The 19,827-nt window shown below is 46.5% G+C and overlaps 1 protein-coding gene across 3 annotated transcripts in view; it reads right to left on the bottom strand.

Annotated features, from left to right (window-relative positions):
* Nucleotides 1–6,955: 6,955 nt before the first annotated feature.
* TBX5 (T-box transcription factor 5) overlaps nucleotides 6,956–19,827 on the bottom strand; it is a 71,005-nt gene continuing 58,133 nt past the window's right edge. For all 3 annotated transcript variants that reach the window (XM_074887308.1, XM_074887310.1, XM_074887307.1), the window contains exons 8-9: nucleotides 17,517–17,743; nucleotides 6,956–9,189 (exon numbers count right to left, since the gene is read on the bottom strand). In XM_074887308.1, the coding sequence (XP_074743409.1) occupies nucleotides 8,606–9,189; nucleotides 17,517–17,743 (811 nt within the window). In that variant the 3' untranslated portion in view covers nucleotides 6,956–8,605. The remainder of the gene's footprint in view (nucleotides 9,190–17,516; nucleotides 17,744–19,827) is intronic.

Raw genomic sequence — 19,827 nt, 5'->3', positions numbered from 1 at the left:
CCTGGGATGGTGATAATCCTGTTCAGAGCGAGAGCTCACTTCCTTATGGGCAAGAGTCTTCAAATGTTGGCATAGACTAAACCACCATGTCTGGAAGACAGACATTAGGAAAATATTTAAGACTTTTCTTAGATTTTTTTTTTTTTTAATGCTATAACACAGTTAGGAATGAGGTGGTTCTTTTGATTCCTAGTCCTGACTTTGCCATGTTTTGTTTCTCTTCTGAATACTGATTAGAGTTGAGCAACATTTTTGGATGGTGGGGTGGCATGAGGTGAAAACTGACTTTTTTCCTCAAAAAAAAAAGCTAATTACATCATATTGCCCTTACAAAAGGATTCAGCCACCGCACTGAGAACTACCCTCACCTCCCATCCCAGCAGCAGCGTTTTATGTCAAAGTTTAAGCAGCTTTTATGTTTCCTATTCCAGGAGATGCTTTACGTAGAAACATATTTTACTGTTTCAGGTGATTTGTTTAAAAGTTAAGGGAAAAATACAATTATTTCTTTGTAACCTAGGCAAATTATGTCATTCAAGCTGGTTAAATACACCCAAAAAAAGCAGTTATTCACATTGGTCCAATAGTGGTATTTAATTTCCTTTGCAAAGTGTTTTTGGAGGCTTTGAAGGTCACCCAGTAGTGCAAAGTTGCCTCGTATGTGGCTTGTGACCCTGGCTACACAGTGCTGCCTCCTTCCCTTGCTACACAATCTCAGTGTAGGACACTTGGAAATGAACCAAAACAGAGTTTTATTATTTGCTCCCCACGTAGGCAAGTGCTGCAGTTGCTGCCAAGCTGGGTTTGTCATCACCACCTTGACTGGCATTGACCCAATAGTAATATTGGTGCCTGTCACTCAGTGAGGCTGTTAAAGTGTCTGTGTACAGGCACATACTCATAACTCACTGACCAGCTCCAGACTGCTTATGGCATCATGGACCATCCATGGTCCATTGACCCTCTGTCTTAAATTAAAAGCTCTTCAAGTCTGGAATTACCTCTCCTTCCCTGCCTGGGCATGCCAAATGCCAAGCTCAGGCAGAGTAGCCAGCACTAGTTGAACAGCAGCAAATAGATCATGCTAACCTAGCTTTCCAAGCAGGCTTCAGCTAGACTTGCTTTCCCCAGATATGTGCCCCACAAAAACCATCCTGTGTTTTAGTAGGCCACAGTGTTTCTAATTAAAGGCTACGATGAAGAAGGTGCATGCAGACATCCTCAGGTTTATAGTGATCTTGAGACGGAAAATGTTAGGGAACCCGCCCAGCCTAACTTTCTGATGAACATCAGGACCTGCAACTTTGACAGTCTCCTACAGTGTTCTCCAAGTTCAAATTGATGAGGTATGGACTGGATAAGTAGACAAGGTGAGTGGGAAATTGGCTAGACCATCAGGTGTAAAGGGTGATCATCAGCAGCAAAAAGTCCAACTGGTGTTGGCTACTAGCAGCATCCCTCAAGGGTCAGTATTGGCCAATGATACCAATGCTTTTTGGTATCTTAATATCTTAATGACCAGGATGATAGGACAGAGCACGCTTTCACCAAGTTCACAGATGACACCAAACTGGGGGAGCAGCCAATACACCGGAAGGCAGAGCTGCTACTGAGAGGGATCCCAACAAGCTGGAGAAGTGCGATGGCAGGAACCTCATGAAGTTCAAAGGTTCAGAGGCAAAGCCCTGCCTCTGGCATGGACAACCCCATACAACAGGACAGGCTGGGGCTAGAAAGCAACTTTACAGAAAAGGACTTGGGGGTCCTGTGAACAAGTTGAACAGGAGCCAACCATGCAGCAAAGATCAGCAGCACCCTAAGCTGTAGGAGCAGAAGCGTAGCCAGCAGGTCCAGGGCTGTGATCATAAAGGATGTATTAGAAGTCCAGACACCAAGAGCAAGAAAAGAGGAAATAGTACTCCATCGTGACCACCTCATTGCCTTTTAATGAAAACCTTCCTCTGAAAACCCCAGGGACAACAAACAAATTTCTGATTCACCACATCCCAGGTCTTAGTAAAAGCTGAAGTGAAATACTGATGATTTTAGGATCCCTAGAGCTAGCGATGAGGATATCACAACAGCACAAAGCCCCACAGTGATACAGATACACATTAGTAATGGCGTTCTCCGCATGCCAGATCACAGAAAGTAGAGGAGTAGCAGCAGTATACTATTATCATGATATTAGCAAAAATAATAATATACTTGTTTGGCCTTATGCAACAAAAACATCTCAATACCAGCATTTATGGATGTAAATGCTACTGGAGCCCTCAATCCCTTGTTATTAAAGGGCTCACTATGTGCTGCAGCAGGTTTCTGCCTCTCCCCCCCCCTGCAATTTAGTGCTGTACTTTCTGTTCATAATTCAAGCAACATTTTTTGCCTTAAGGCAGATTACAAGTCATTTGTTAGGTCTTAAGGAGAGGACAAACACACACACCCCGCCTCCGCCCCAACTTGTAGCACATTATACACCCCTAAGTGAGACCACTGCACAGTTACATAGAAACCCATTCATAAGGTCCAACTGCCATCTCCTCATCACATCCCCCTTTTTTACTTACTTGTGCTTAAATCTGCTCCCAACAGCAGCAGTGCTGCTGAGCTGACACTATCACTAGCAGCTACCAATGGAAAAACTTCATGGCAAAGCCCAAGACTGGTCTTGTCTCTGCCTTTAATCCCTCTGGTGGGAGGGTTTATCCAGGTGGAAATGATGCTGGTGGAAAGCCTTGGGGAGTGTTCCCAGCTGCTGCTGCCTGACTCAGGGTGGCTGCAGATCCCACAGGACTCTCCTCCTGCTGATGGGCAGCAATGGGTATTGCCCAAGTATTCCCAGGAGAGGGGCAATGTTAACAGCACAGCTGGCTGGGATGCTCAGAGAAGCAGCAGTGCCCCACCACCAGCCCTTCTGATGGACAGTAGGAGCCGTCGCTCCTAACTGCATTTTATTTATCTCTCAGGGGAACCACGGCAGACTCTTGCTGACATTTTACTGTAGCTGAGTCCTCCCAGGTGCAGGGTAAAGCCTGCAAAACCCACACCAAAGCACAGTCAGAACCAGCCACTGAGGCTGTGGGATTTGTTTCAACCAAACAAAGGAAGTAGAAGACATTGGAGCCGCTGGGTGTGGTGGGTTCCAAGGGAAACATGTCAGTATTTCACTCTGAAATGAGTTCAGGTTGAAAAATTTCCTTTGAAATTTCAAAATAATAAAATCTTCTGTAAATAAAATATTTCTCCTTTTTGGGGGTGGGAATTTATTCAAGCCACTTTCTAAACATTTTCCATTCACTTAAAACTTTGAAATTTTTATTACTAAAAAAAATGCAGTGAAGGCATTCACTTTTCCAGGGAGAACTCAAAAAAAAAAAAAAAAAAACAAAAAAAGCAAAATATTTTTTGTCTGGTGATGAGTTCTAGTCCCACCTCCAAGTGGGACAAGTCATTTCTTTTCTCTGCCTCACTTTCCTCTCCAGTAAAATTTCCAACTTTATTATATATCCTAAAACCCAACAAAGAAGAAAAAACAGGGTGAGGGGGGAAAGACTCAGAATCCCTTGAGAGTGTCATATAATCACAGGACTCCAGGAACTGGAAACTTTAAGAGAAAAAAAAAAAAAACACTTTTGCGAATCACATGAGACCCATCATAAAATTGTCAGAGTTGGCAGCACCGTAAAATCTATGATATTGTGGGCTGGATTTATGAGCAAGAATCCTGAGGCTTTGGGATATTTTTTTCCCTCAGCCCTAGAGGCACAAAGGCAGTTTTCGGGAGGTCGGCTCTGCTCTGGGAGCTCAGCCTGAAGCAGCACTGAGCAGGAAAGGGGTGAGTTTGCCCCTCTCAAGCATCCTTGTCCCTAGGAGAAACCTCACCAATGCAGGTTTGGGAGATGTTGATCCCAGCAGGTACCACGGTGGGGAAAAACCACCTCCCAAAACCACCCAGCATCCTTGCTGTTGAAACCTGAAATGTGGAGGCGAGCTGATAGGGGCAAACAAAGAGCTCTCTGTGCCTGCTCAGGGCATCTGCAGCCTCCCCAGGTACGAGCCATGGTAACTGCAGGGAGTATTTTAGCCTAGGAAGGCAGCTGAAAAAACAGCATTGTGACCGCAGCCTGGGAATTTGTGTTTGCTCTTTCAAAGATGTTCTTAGCAGAGATTGGGTTTCTTTCTATCCTTCTCTGCTTGAAGGAATTACGCAGCCTGCACTTATTTATTATGGTTCATCTATAAAGCCCTGTTTTTCTTCTGCCTGGTGATGTTTCACGGCTACTTTCCACACCTCCAAAGAAGGAAGTTTGCTTCAAGGCTCCTCACCAAAAGGTAGAGGTTTGAGGCAAGGAGGTCTCCTGCCCCCAAGGAGGAGGATGGGCCACCATTGCCTTCTCCACCCACCACACCAGCCCTCCTCCTCCACTGGCTTTACAGGGCTCCCTTTGGAGTCCAGCTCCCTCCTCGCCCAGGGACACCATTCACCTGCCAGCAAGTTCAGCTCTCCTGGACAACTCCACCATCCCTGTCCCCAGGCCCATGGCAGAAGGACCCCAGGTCCATCCCACCCCTGACACCCTCAGTGGTGCTTATGGGAAACCACCAGGCAACGCTGAGGATTGTTTTCTGGCTCCTGGGACTTGTAGGCAAGAAGAGAAAGCCTGGTGGTGGCCGTGCTCAGTCCTTTGTACCATGCTGGGATGGTGTTCCTCAAGTTTCAAGGCCTCTTATGGATGAATTGCCAGTTTAGCTCTGAATAGGGTGAATTTTGCAACCTCTTTTGTCCAATTCTTTCAATGATAGTAACTCTTAGATAATTTGTTTGTTTGATTGTTTATTATTATTGTCATCATTATCATACTCTGGTAAGGAATAAGTCCGTAAAAAGAGAAATGAAGGAAATCACTTCAGGCTCTTTGTAATATAAAATCACAACCAAAGGGAGAGAACACTCCTTGACAGCTCCCAGTATTGTTTTGGACCATTTGGGAGGAAGTACAAGCTGTTTCTCAAGGCTCAACATAGACCAGGCACGTTCACATCCAGGCTGGGAGTCACCATGGGCCTTTGAACAAGTCACATTTTTCTTTCATGTCGTATCTGACTCCTCACAGTCCTACTTACTCGAACGGAAGAGCAGGCCAGGCCATGCTCATATGGCCCAACTGGGCTTCATCAAGGAAAAAGCACAGAAATGCCATATGGAAGCAGTAGCCAGTAACAAACTCTTCAAGAAGAGAAGTAGAAGGCTATACCACATCCTCCTACCCACCTTTGCCTTCATCCCAGATTTTGTGGGCGTGACAGGTCCATCCTCCTGCCACTGATGGCCTCCTTGCTCCTCATGCCAATGCGGCCTCACAAGGCTGTGTCCTTGAGGAGATACCTGGCTTTTCAGCAGCCAAAACACAGCAATCAGAGCCCATCGTGGCCTTGCAGACTCCACCAAAGAGCCTTGATATTTCTCTGAAGAGCCAAAAAAATAATGGGAGGAACTCGGAGGAAATTAGTCAAGTTGAAAACTTGAGGCTTTCCTTACAAATCTTGAGAAAGAATTTACCGTGCAGGTTTAGTTTCCTTAATACTCTTTGAGATGCGTGGCACACATTTCTGATAAGACCTTTTTACTTACAGAGTAACCACTGGCCGTTTAATTACATGTAAATTACCATATAGAGATAAGATGATTACATGATTATCAGTGGGATAATGAAGCCTGGCAAGTACAATGTAATTGACAGCTAAATACAGTGTAATTTTTTTATTCCTTAACTCAAAATTCAGTTTACTCAGTCATTAATCTTGGACAACTGCGTATTCTGGAGGAACAGCATGTGATTTACCGAGCAATGCAACATTTGAGTAATTCCCTGGACGTGGCTCCACAAAGACAAACAGCTTTGTGTATAACTTGAGGTCCCAGCGGTGCCTGCGGAAGGGTTAGATGATGCCCACATCTCCTTCTGCCTACAAATGTGGCTGATACTCAGAGTGAGCTCCGAGGGTAGCGCAACATTGCATTTTGACTGTGTCGAACACAGCTGTTGCAAGCAGAAGACAGTAAAAGCAGAGACAGCTGAAGAAAGAAAGCTGCATTGTAGCCAGCGCTGGGACAGCTCCAACAGACACCATCCCCCAGGTCCCACCTGCCAAGGGACAGCTAGGTGGGAACATCACCTGTGAAGGGGCTCTACTAATCCTACTCACTTTCCGTCCCTTTGCAAGGTGTCCCTAGATCTCTGGTGCGCAGGAGGCCACCAGGGCTGCGAGCCATGCATTGGCAGTGCCACTGCTGCAGCCAGACGTGCTGTTGCTGGTGGAACAGCCTGGGAACACCTCCGTGCTTCGTTCGCAGGACCTGGCCATGCTGCTCCCTGAGGTGGCCACAGCTCAGCAGCCACACAGAGGAGACCTTTCTGCTGGGCTTCTTGGATGCAATCTCTTTATTTCTGTGGAGCTGATTTTCCCATCTTGTTTCTAATCCATGAGACATCCAGCATCCTTCCCTCCTTTGCTGAGGCTGGGACGTGGCCCCACACCTTCCCCAGACCAGACATCCCCCACCAATCCCATCTACATAGAAACAGGGGGCAGCTCCACCTCCATGAGGGCTTCGTAGTGCCACCCCAGCACCCACCTGGATTCCCATTCCCCTGCTTCTCAATCTGCCTCAACAGGCAAGTGACCCCAGGAGAGCACGTCCCCTGGGGACGGATTGGGTGGGAAGGATCTGGGGGACCCAGGCAGCTCTGTAGTGGACAAACACACAACCCAGGGCACAGCAGTCTCAAGCTCAGCCTGTCACTGCCAAACAGCCTTTCCCGTTGGGATGCTGTACCTCCTGTGGTACATCAGAAATAAATAAAAATCAAACTGATTGACATCAAGTAGAAAGAACCATGAAAACCCACACCAAAACCAAAAAAAAATTAAAAATAGGTGGCCAGGTCCCTTGCCATTGAGAGCATGTGGTATTTATTAGACATAAATCGGCACACAAGAATAGGAAAGCGTAGCTAGGTAGGGATTATTTTTTTCTTCTCAGCTACATGGCTTTGGATACCTGTCTATAATCCCTCCCACGCACATACCAGCATTCCCACACATTCACACCCACATTCTCAGTTGCTGACACACAGGTATACCTCTTGTTAATTAGAATTACTTTTAATTAAAAATATATGTAAATTATATAGTGTGCACAGCTTGGAGAGAAAAAAAAAAAAAGAAGAAAAGAAAGCAAACTTCTGTTTCAATAAAAAATTTAACCCCTTTGAATCAGCTGCTTTGCTGGCTTTGTGACATACTATGAGTTATTTGAACTGTCATGTATAAATAAATAGTACCAGGAAATTCTACACCTGAAAAATTCTGCAGTAGACATGTTTACTTACACACATTTGGTTTTTCTTCTCTTCTTGCATCCCCAACTCCCAGCCTCTCATGATCATTTTCTGCTCCTTTTAAACAATTTACTTAATATCTCACCTAACACACCCAGACCAGTATCCTTTTTTCTTTTTTTTTTGAGAGGAAGAAAAAGAATACACAATAAAATTAAAGTCCGGGATTGCAAACAAGCGTCATCATCATTTTTATGAGCAAACTTTTTCCTTTTGCTGTCTGCATCCTCTCCCCCCCTTTCCCCCCTCGCAGCTGGCTCAGAGCCTCGCTTTCCGCATGCCGGTAAAAATTCGGCAGGAGACAAGCTGTGGCTGTTTTTAAGTTTGAAAGATACCCCGTGCTTCCATCAGAGACAGCTGATGGACTGGGAAAGACTGGGAGATGGGAAGGAAAGAAGACTGAGAGAATCACACGCAAGTGGGAAAGGAGATGAGTTTACAGGGCTTGTTCCTGCAGAGACATGTTTTGGGGCATTTGTAAGGAAACACAGCACCCTGCAGGGAGTGATTTCACCCGTGGTACAAAGTCTGGGTGAGGTAGGTACCTGCTTTTCTTATTTGTGGGTTTGTAAAACCTCTTTCTGTTGAAAAGTAACAATGATAATACTAATGCCAAAAAAAAAAAAAAAAAAAAAAAAAGAGAAACACCACTCCAAAATCCACCCTTGGTAAAAAGGGCTGGTGTCTTTTTTTTGAGAAAATTGAAAGAAAATATATATATATTATTATTTATTATATAACATTGTCAACATCAACACCACAAAAAAAGTAACATCCTAGTTGTTTTCGTTCAAGCACTCTGACTGTTTTGAGAAAGGCAGTAGGAGTTTGGTGTCCCTTGAAGAACAAAAAGAGCAGGAGGGCAGAGGAGGGGGGGACAAGGGCACAGGGCTGGTGGTGGCAGCAACACAAACTGGGTGGGGACCGTGGCAGGGAAGAAGTGTGCCGATCTGTTGATTTTTCTTTTGAAACAAAAGAAAAAAAAGGGGGGGGGGCAAGTCACACCGAGGCCGATGACTATTTCATCTGTGGTTTCAATCAGTGTCCGTCCCTCTCGAGTGCTATCAGTGAACATTCAGTTAAAGGAGTCTTGCAAAATACTCTCACTTTTATTATCAACAGGGTATTTTTTTCCTTTTCCTTTTCCCTTTTTTTTTTTTTTCCATGGCTAATGCTCTTGCACTTTCCTGACCGCCTTGTTAGCTGTTCTCGCTCCACTCTGGCACCATGCCCACACCATGGACCGAGTGGTACTGGTGGGGCGAAAGGGTTCGAGGCACGCCGTGGGAATACAGGAACTCTGCGGGCTGTAAGCTGCTGGGGGGGGACTGGATGCCAGTTTGAGGTCCACACTGCCGGACGATGGGTTGGTGAGAAACCGAGGTTTGGTGCTGAAACATGCTATGGGTATCTCCTATTTGGGGGGAGGTATGGTTGGCCACACTGCTGAGCCGGGGCATCAACGGCCCCGAGGTGAAGTGGGCAGAGAAATGCTGGTAGGGTAACCTGTCCATCGGCTGCATGGCAGACACTGTGCAACTGCTGTAGGATGGCACGCTCGGCCACGTGTTACAGCTGATGTCTTCTAGGCTGGGCACAGGGTCCGTGGGGGGAGCGGAGCTGGCATACATACATGCTTGGCGCTGGGCTGATTCAGTCCTGTATGAAGTGTTCAGTCCCTGCTGCTGGGGGTAACTGGACCTGTAGAAAGGATCCTCTTCTGCCGGAGAAGTTTCCATATAGGGCTTCTTGTAAGGATGTTCGGTGGTGGAACATTCCTCATCTGTTGGGAGAGAAAACTCCTGGTAGCGACCAATAATACTATGCCCTTGGCTGAATTTCCCTCTCCATAATCCTCATTTTACCAAGGACACAGTCTGCACAGAGCTAATCCAGACACGTCTTTCAGTTACATCAGCGTAAATCCAGATTCCTTCCTTGGAATCGATCTCAATCAATCCTGCTGAAACCAAGCCTCGCACTTGGCCCTGTCTGCTGGACTGGGGATGGTATTAGCTGGGAGCTCTGGGACGAAAATCAAGGCTATAAGATGCTGGAGGGATCCTGAGGATTAGCTTGCTTGGGGATACCCCATGCACACCCCCCACACCACCAAGCTCTTCATCTGCTTTCTGCTGCCAGCAGAAGTAACATCTGCCTGCGGATACAGTGCACCTAACAGAGGTCCCCATCCCAGCTGAGAGGCTCAGAGCTGATGCTGTTAACTAAAAGCCTTTACAATGATATATTTTTGTGACAAATGAGACAAAAATGAAGATCGCAATAAAAATCCCCCCCCCCGGAAAGCATCAGCGATGGCACAGTTGAGACAATCAGAGTTTTACAGCGCCTGTCTTTAGCTGTGCCAAGGGAGCTGGGCATATAAATCCACACAGGGCTGTGTGCTGGAGCCAAGCGTAACAAAAAAGAAAAGTAAATTTCACAGCTAGAAACAAGAAGGCGCAGCTTGCAGAGCCCTTTGTTTCCTGCAGCATCCCAGGCCAACAGAGGGAAGGAGATAAACAATTTAGGTGAAATCTCTAGGGTGAAGCAAAATGAATAAATGAATATGCACTTATTTATTCATTCGCAGGGTCATCAAATGAAATCCAGCTCTGCTGGAATGGATGGCAAAGTTCCCAGGGATGAGAACTTCACCAAGAGATTTTAAGGACAGCGAGGCAAGGGAAGGGGAGCTTGTTCTGACCCGGATTAACTTTGCTGCTGCTTCAAGAACAAGACTTCTGGTGCAGGCAGAAAAACATCCCACTTCACATAAAGCCCTCTTGGCTGCACCCTTCAATAGGGGTAAAATTTGAAAGAATACTACAAGAAATGGCCCTTTTCAAAGTTTCTCAATCAACATAGTTTGACCTCCAATTTTTTTCACCCCCAAAATACCAAAAAAAAAAAAAAGCAACAGTTCCACAAAAAAAGAGGACTAAAAGCATCTGTCTCTGAAGAAGCACTTGCAGAAACAGGGGTGTTGCTGCTGAGCTGCTCCAAAGTGTGTGCCCACGTCTCACCTTCAAGAGGTGCAGATGGCCAGCGCAGGCACCTTTTGTTTCTTGTAAACATGCACATGCGCATACCCTTATTGCTATAAACAGCCATGTGCTTTCTCCTGGAAGTTGCACCCACTCTGCTTGTAAAATAACCCATTACTTCCACTCAGGTGTCTACCAAGTCCAGCTGGAACAACTGCTGCTGTTAATCTTCTTGGCTTGACAACCCCAGAAAACATGAGGTGCTGAGGTACACACCATGCAGACTTTCCCCTTGGTGTCCTTTGACTTTGTAACAGCAGCTGCCCGTAAATTCAGCTGGAAAGCCACGGTCCCATTTCATGCTTTCTTCCTGACAACAGCAAAACCTGACTTCTTAGTTCCAGCAATGCAAAGCCCTGACAATCAAGTTATCTTCCTCTTCTGCCTTCTCTTAAATCATGACAGAATGTAGGATGAGATAAGCAAGCAGTGCAATCATATCTTTAAAATAGCTGAAACTATACGCAGATAGATGCAAAAGAGTCTCACTCTCCTTAATCCTGATCAGGTTCATTTTATATAGGAGCGGTGGAGAGGTTCTAGACCCCTGAAAGACAAAAGCTGGAAGCACAGGTCTAAGCTCCCTCCTGAACGTGGGTCTATCACAGGAGGTACATCTGGAAGGACAGCCTGAGCTCTAGCTTGTACAGACAGCCTAAAAGTTTTGGATCCCTAACCTACCACTGAGTAATAAGAACACTAGGGTGGAAAAACAATGTCTTGTAAAATGAAGCATTGTTCTGCTAATAAAGTTTTCAGCATTAAACCGCATTACTCTGCTGGCATTAGAAATCATTGGCTTGGGGTTTGACTGTTTATTTTATTTTATTTTTTTAAAATATACAACACAAAACAGTCAAACTCTGTTTTCCGTTGTGTAAAAATGTGCCTGACTTACAACCTGAGGTTGCTAATTTTTCCATTTAGCCCAGACATTTCGCTGCCTGCCACAGCCCAGCCAGGCAGAGCCGCAGCATTACGGATCCACTTCCAGATTTCATCGCAGGTGAAGAGAGAAAAACAAAAACAACCAGGATTTCAGTGGAAACCCTATAGGTGCCCTCTCTTCTTCTGTAAGTTCTCACGATCGTTCTGCTGGCCTCTCTAGAGCCAGGCTCACTGATGTCATATGTGGAAAGGGCACCATCACTCCAGATTTTAAGATGTGTAAAGGACACCATACCCATCTCCAAACAGCACATAGTCACTAATGAAGGATTGCAGCCTACCCTAACAGCTTCTGCCTGCCCTCTGGCCCCTCTTCCTGTTGATTTTCCCATCTATGTAACCTCAAAGTGTTGGAGAGGGAAGAGAACAGTCCATCTTCATCTTCAGATGGGATGATGCAGACCAGAGATCCTCAGCTGGTGCCAGCTAACAAATATACACTGCTCTAGGCACCCTAGTCTGATCTGGCGTTGTCCCACCACTCCTCCAGAGGAGACCAGAGCCAGCACAGAGCAGGTGAAGTGCATCCCCATGGTGTGTGGAGCAGATCCGGGGGTGGAAAGGGGACATCTTCAAGTAAGAGAATGACAGAAGGAGGACAAGTCAAACAGAGGTCTCACGCAATGCTGAAGGCTGGAGCTTAAATTCATTCCTACCTGCTCTGGAGCCTGGGCAGCCTATCTCAAGGCCATAATCCTCTCTTTGAAGGTCCTCTCACCTCCTTGGCATCAGCATAAGCAGAACATAGGAGATAACTCTCTAGTCTGGTCTGGGTTTGATTCTTGATGTTAGTTCCCTGATAGCACTTCATTGTCCTTTTCCTGTTGCCACTGAGCCCTAGGAGGTGCTGGGCACCTTCCACTTCTGTTGCTATTCTTGGAAGCCAAGGGTGACGATCAGCTCTTGTGACCAGCCCCTCGATACTGCGCAAACCTCAAAAAGCAAAAGGTTCTGCCAAGCAGGGGAAGCTGCCAGCGCTTGGGAGAAGCTGCTCCGAAGTGGATCCAAGGAAAACGGAGCCTGCAGAATGGGATGGAAACTGGCTCCCTCACAAGGAATTTGATGATCTATCTAATGAAGGAGCTTGAGCGAGAGCATAAGCAGTTCCAAGATTTCCGGTATTTACTACTTCCAGCTGGGTTGTAAATACCACACAAATGGCTTTTTAAATGGAATTTTCCCAATTCCAAGATTAGGGCCGTTCAGAATGAAATGCAAACATGTACAATCTCTGGGCTTCAGGGTGCACTGGGCCCATCTCTTCCCCTGGTGTAAATCAGGAGAGCTACTTTCCAATTCATGACAATCAGCTCCCTGGGACAGAAGACAATGAAGGATGGGGCCCAACTGGTTTAGTTTTTAAAGTTCACCCACACTTTCAGGGAATTACAGTAGGTTCATCCCGACTTTGTGAGGGAGACACAATGGGTGATTATCACTAACACTGCTGTTCTATCCAGTCTGGTTTCTAGTATGAATCTAGCATGAGCCTGAATAGCCAATACCAATGTGCAAGACTGACAAGGGTTGTCAAAGAAGAAAAGAAAACGGCAGATTCAATCAAAACAAACATCCCTAAAGGGCAAATAAAACATACATCCTAGGACATGAAACCTGAGACACGCTAGTTAATTCAGCAATCGCACGCTTTGCAATGGCTGTGTTGCATTGCAGGGGAACACGGCAGAAAGGGTTGTGGGGCAGCGACAATCCAACACCAAAATCTGGAACCTCTTCCAGAGGCAGCAAGTTGCCAGCACTGCCTGCAGAGGCACAGGAGGCACCTCCTCAGGGCAGAGCATGAAGCTGCTGAAACTACAGTGCCACAAGCAACGTGGCTACACAGCAAAAGCTGGGTGCACACCAGACCCTTGAATATCTCCCCACCCTGCAGGCAGGGTCTTCTTCTTCACTCTCAGTGCTCCAGCAGCAACTTTGCTCCAGGCTTCACTGCATCTACCCAAGCTGTAAACACCTCCGGCTGCAGCACAGCTCAAGCTTTGGCCAACTCATTGCATCTCCTAACATCAGCAGGACAAGCAGCATGTCCTCCAAGAAGACATCCCATACCTGACTATTGTCATACAGATTCTTTGAGTGAAAGAAAAGCTGGGTGGGATGAGGGAGAAATTAGTTCAGTCAATGAAGAGATCTATCCACCCTAAGAGTTCCTGTTCTTGAGGAGAAGGAGGAAAGGCGTTGCTGTATCTCCACCGACCTCATCAGAGCAGAAAGGAGATGAAAGGCATATTCTTCCCCACGGTCAGGGTCATGTCCAAGCTAGGTGGCTGAAGGATACAGTCCTCGCTGGTTGGAGCCAGTGCATTCTGCCACGTCTTCTCCCTCAAAGTGCCAACATGACAACTTTTATAACCTCCCCAGGGAGAGGCTGTTTCAGTCGCCTCCTGTTCAGCATCACAAGCATCCCAGAAATCTGCCAAGTGGTTGAGATTGTGTAAGGCTGGGAGGGAGCAGAGGTTTAGAGGGATGGCTTTTTAGTTCACAGGAAGTCTGAGGGAGAGGATAACACAAGGGAAAACAAGCCCCAATGCCCTAATTGGGATGTGGGGCTAAAATGAAAGACAGAAAGCAAGCTGCCTGCTGGTAAGTCCTTTTGGGCTTCTCCAAGCACAACAATGAGAGAGGGAGAGGTGGAAAACAACTAGAAAAAAGGCAAAGCTCTAACTGGTCTTTGCTGCAGCCTAAAAATCCACATCAAGAACTGAGGCCACTCCTTGGTAGGATACTGGATTGGAGTTAATCCATTCTCTCAAGACCAGTGACTTTGTGAAATGCCATAAGCAATCTCAGTGTGGAGCTGGGATACAATGCAGGATGATTCTCTCCTGGGGGACTGCCATTCCCCGACATTCAGCATGTTCACAAAGTGCCTGGAGCAGCGACCCTGTTGCACCATGCTAGGGTCATTCCCAATGCTGCAACCCCGCACTCCCACCTGTGCACCAGGAATTGCTAGATCTGAGGCTCTGGGATGTGTCCTTCCTTCCTTCCTCACCCAGGAGGATATCACCTCCCTGAAACAGAGGAGCCTTCAAAGATAACATCCCCTCCCAGCCCTGCTGCCCTCCCCTAATGCAATTCCATATCAGATCTCCAGAGTGAATCCATCTTGACTTGACAGCTAAGAACAACACTGTCAACCACAGAGCTAAATCTTTGTCTTAGGTCACCAAGGAAGTAGAAGTTGAATAAGGTGCCTTTGAGTTGCTCGAATACATACCTATTCTTAACTGAGCCTAAACCAAGACCTGACCTTCTGATTAAAAAGGATACAGAGAAACATCATAAGATGTCAAAGCTGGAAGGAGCCATATCTGAGAGACTATCTTGGAAAACAGTGGTGGTATTTGCTACAGAAGATACAGATACCAGCTGGTCTCAAACCCAGTTGAATTGCCCTCTGCCACTGTGAGAACTCATCCATAACCACAGCCTTGCAAAAAGGAAATCATCTGCTTGAGATAAATCCTAAACTGACTGAAGAGGTGTCAATGTTTGGGGAGTTGATGATCCAAGGAAATCAATAAAACTTCCAGTCCAGAAAGTGGACAGAGATGTATCAGGGGTGAACACGCTCTTGCTTTCATGTTTTCTTAGATGATTAGGCATGTTAAAAGTTATGCAGAAAAGTAGGAAAGCAGGATTGCTCTGAGGGAAAGCTTGATATTACACTTAGAAAGGAGAGGCTGGAAAAGGCAGAAAAAGCAGAATATTATTGGTAAGTTTATTTTCCCCAGTTCAATAAAGATCCTTGCTCAGTGCTAGAAGAAAGTGCCACGCTCACCCTGAGTTTGAGATGAAATCTTGGATCATGTTCTGATTTATCTGAACAGAATTGCTCATCTCTAGTGACTTTTTTTTTAATTAATTTCACTTTGGAAAGAGCTGCTTGGCAGCTTATGTTGGCTCTCTGTTTCCCATTAACTTTGTGTTTCTTTTCTTTAAGCCCCGGTGGCTGTTTTCGATTTACTAGATGCATGGGGAGGAGGAAAAAGGCACAAGGAGGAAAGCAGAGACTCAGGCTCCTGAGATGTGCAGCTTCATGGAAGAAGCCGGTGGTATCAGACAGGACACTGCTTCTCTTTGATTAAAGCATTTGGCGGCTTTGATAAAAGGCCCTTAACTGCTTGTGCCACTCAAGCCATCGTAGAGATAATGAGGGGCCATCAGCCGTACAGACAAGGACTCGCTTTGCCAGTCTCCTGCAAGGGCCACGCAGGCCAAAAGGGGCCAGGGAGCTTATTACAGGGCAGATAGTCGTCTCTTTTGTGACAATAAGAGGAAGTGAGATAATTGGGGGATTGAGGGAAACCACCCATGGAGACACCACTTAACGGGAATCCCAAAACTGGAAGGAAACCTCTGTTGATTCCTTATCACGTTACAATGTGGAGGCAAATGATGAATTGCCCTGTGGTACAGGGACACACAGCAGTCAGAGATTGTCCAAAGGGTTTGTTGCCATTTGGGCCAGCTTGTTTTGGCTAGTTTTTGCAAAGGGGAAGAGGAGTGGTGAAAACTCAGCTCTCAGGGCAAAGGAGCACCGAGGACAGATTGCAGGCTGAGGGACACCAAGGGCAAACTGGACCTGCCTTTCCATTGCCAACGGCTTTGCAGCAACCCAGTTGTGTTCCAGCACCTGGCACCTACAGTCCCACACCAGCACAGGGGTAGCAAGGGCCACACACCCCACCTCTGACCTTAGGGGACACTCCAGGAAGCCATGTCAGCTCCTTATTCCCTACATTACAGGTAGCTCAAGTCTAGCATCACGATTTCCAATCACAGCTTTGATAGACTTTATATGAGTACAAGGGTTGCCTGGTCAGCTGGAGGGGTCAGAAAACGATACCTCTGTTTCCCACTGTTCAGCTCAGTCTCAGGAAAATATTAAGATTTCTCAACTTTTTTTGTTTGCATATATACTAGTACACAACACACGTGATGTTACAACATTTAGGGGAGTCACCAAGGATGTGAGAGGGATTTCCACTGCCCTCCCACCTCATCTGCCAGCACTTCCTGGCATCCGCTACCTTAGACTGTGTGTCTACACTGCACATCCCAGCGCCCCAGGGGTTACGTTACTAAAAATAATGACATGTGGCTGACTGATAGGACTGTGCAGGGAAGCAGGAAGGGATCTGTTGTGGGGAGAGGCTACCAGGCTGGAGAACTTCTCGGTGCATTCAAATGCCATGGTGCATGCTGACTCCTGTTAACTTTTTCCGTTCAATGTAGACTAAATCCTGAGAAAGAGGAACAGGGGTAGGCAGTAACTATCTGCCCACCGCATAGGGTTGTATTCAGCCCTGGAAATTCTCTATTTCATTCTGAGTGTCCGGGGTGGAGCTGATCTGAGGCTTTTGTTATCTCAGTTCTGTAAATGTTGCTGCATCTAAGCATTCCCCTTGCTTTGGGAGAGACTGCAAACTGCTCTCTCTTGCCTGAGAACAATTATCCCATCGATATCATGGGGCTCTTCACGCCAGGACGAGCTGAGCAGTCAGTGTAAAGCCCTCACAGTTTGATCCCTCAAGCTCTGTCAAAGCAGGTCAGTCGCACCAGAGGTGAACGAACATGGATATCATGATTTTCAATCCCACGGCCCGTTCATTAGACCGAGCATTTAAGTGGAATTGCATTCTACAGACAGACAACTGTCTCCCAACTGTGAGACTCTTAGTTGAAAACTGTGCAAAATCTAAGCTGTCAAGGTATCTCCCCTTGGAGATTAACCCTGTCTGAGGGGTTATGGAGGCAGATAAGTCATCTTTATCTCCAGCACTAGCTATCTTACTAAATGTGGATTCAACATGGGTGAAAGGTACTGCCACCCCTCCAAACAGCTTGCTCCCAACCCGGCAGCAGAGATGGGATTTTAGGCAAACACTGGTGAGAGGAGTTTCCCAGCACAGCCTGGGGGAGCTGCCCGCCTCCAGCACACAACCCTCATCCCTTGCTCATCCTCAAGTGTCACCGTAAAGAAAACTGGGGCTGTCCAGCTTGTGGGCAAGGGGAAATAGTAGAAAACAATGCTGGCAGTCATGTCAGGATGGGGAAAGCACCGAGTGGGGAGCAGCCAAGGTCTGACCTTTTCTCTTGGTGCAGTGGTAGATCTGACTGTGCTCCTGGGAGATCGGGTAGGGGTTGGCAGGCGGTAGCAGGTCCTGGGAGGTGCTCGACACCCCGTTCTCGCACTGGTACTGGGAGCCCAGGTTGGAGGAGGCAGAAAGGACCCTGGTCTCACCACTGAAGGGGCTGTGATTCGAGGACACTTTTTGTCTCACTGTGCTCCTGGGAACAACCGGGTACTCTTTACTAAAAGCAAAGAAACAAACAAACAAAAAAAAAAAAAAAAACCAAGGCAGAAAAGCAATCAATTAATAAGTAGATCAGTGAATTAACAAATGAAGGCAGCACATTAGTGTCATGGTGTTTGTTTAGACTTTCAGGAAAATAGAGACATCCCTCCCAGGAGACTGCAGCCCCGTCACACTTTATCCATGCAGCACTCTTGTATTTCACTTTCCTTTCAGTATCTTTCTCTTTAGATTCATGCCTTTTCCACCACAACTGCTATTTTACACCCATACGTAAAATAGATATTTGCAGATATAACAAAATACACAAGATTTATATTTACATATTATGATAACATTTATAAATTATATACCATTTATACTGTATATGTGGATGCACACGTGCATGTAAATAAAAACCTCATTTCTGCCAAGCTGACTTGGAGATGGATTAAATATTTAGGTCTACTTTTTCCCCTTATGGTAGTTATCCCCATTATTCTTCCCCAGGGTCTGCCAGCCTGGTTGTCCTGAATGGGGGATCACTGGACTAGAGAACAAGCTCCACTCCAGAGTGCTCAGAAAAGAGAAATAAATAAATCACCAAGACCTGATGCACGCCAGAGCCACACGCCTCAGTGGAGCCAGGCTGGGAGGGTGAGCACTAATGGAAAATCTGGTTTGTTCCTTTGCTCTGAAATCTGGTTTGAAGCAGGGATGCTTTGCCAACACTGGCTGGAAATCCCCTCTCCTACAAGACCCTACAGTGTGTTTTTGAGACATTTCTCCAAGCACATCAGCAACGTGGCTGGATAAGATTATTCCTGCTCTGCAGGAGGGAGAACTGAAGCTGAGTAGGGGGTCTCAGAGACTCCAGGCAAGGTGCAAGCCTCCTCCTGGGCTGTCTCTAAGACAGCTGGGTGCTTCCTGAACCCAAGGACTTGTTAAGATGCGTAAAGATAAGGTAGTGCAACAGCACCTCGCAAAGAGCCACCAGGCTCAGAGCAGTCACAAACCAGAGCCCAGATTCCAACACAAGTTTTCTTCTTTGAGGCTATAACCATTGGACCAAGCTGGCTTTGAGATACCCTGCTCACATGCCCAAAATCATTGTGCTGGAACAAGAACAGATCCTCAGATCCCAGCTCACCTGAACACTTACATGTGGAGGACGAGCCCTGAATCTCCAATTATATCTCTTAGAGAGGACCTATCACTGTAGCAACTCAGAACTTATTCACAAAATTTAACAATACCAATTATATAAACCTACTCACAGCAGGGAGCTTTCATCCAAACCACTGCTGTGGTGGCTGCCAGAAACATCAGCAACCAGGCTGTAATGGAGGGGAAACTCACACAGGAGCTCAAAACCAAATAAATGTGTCTCTTATTGTGCCACGAAAGCTTTCCAAACCCTGGGCACTGGTGGCTTGCCAAGGAGAGTCTATTCCAAAGGTGGGGTTTCTTCCCCTGGAAGCCCAGCAGCTCTTCCCCACAGGACTGGCAGGAGCATGGCTTCCCATCCCAGGCAGATTTTTCCCAGAACTGAAGTCTAGACTGTGCACGAGGAAGATGGACTGGGAGGAAGCAGAGACCTATCCCTCAGATACACAAGACAGCAATGGATACCAGGGTATGTGGTGGGCTTCAGAGGACCTCTTTGCCTGTGGACCGCCAGCACAAGTATTTCTACCCCAAGAGCTCTTGCTAGCTTTGGTGGCTTTTCAGGAAGGTCAAGAGCTATAGCCTTCAAACATCCTGAGTGACCTTCAAATCTTCTAGGTTTTAGAGGATCTCCCAGCCCTACCAGGTCCCGGTTTTGAGATGCCCACTCCTGTCATGCTCCACCTTCACACTGCGATCCTCATGGAAATAGTACCAGCATGAGACCCCAAAGCTGCATCCCCACCATGTTTCTCTTCCAAGGAGACAATCTACAGGGAGATGATACATGGACCTTGCCCTTAGCTCTCCTTCCTAATGAGAGGCTGCTGCATGGATTGGCTAGTTCCTTCTTCCTCAGCTCCAACACCACACAAGATATGACACCCAATCCCCCAAGATATGACAAACCCTCATTTTTTTTTCAGTGGGGTACCT

Source organism: Strix uralensis, chromosome 17, assembly GCF_047716275.1.
Source record: "Strix uralensis isolate ZFMK-TIS-50842 chromosome 17, bStrUra1, whole genome shotgun sequence".
In the NCBI taxonomy this organism is placed as follows: Eukaryota; Metazoa; Chordata; class Aves; order Strigiformes; family Strigidae; genus Strix; species Strix uralensis.
This window is presented reverse-complemented; position numbering and strand designations above follow the sequence as displayed.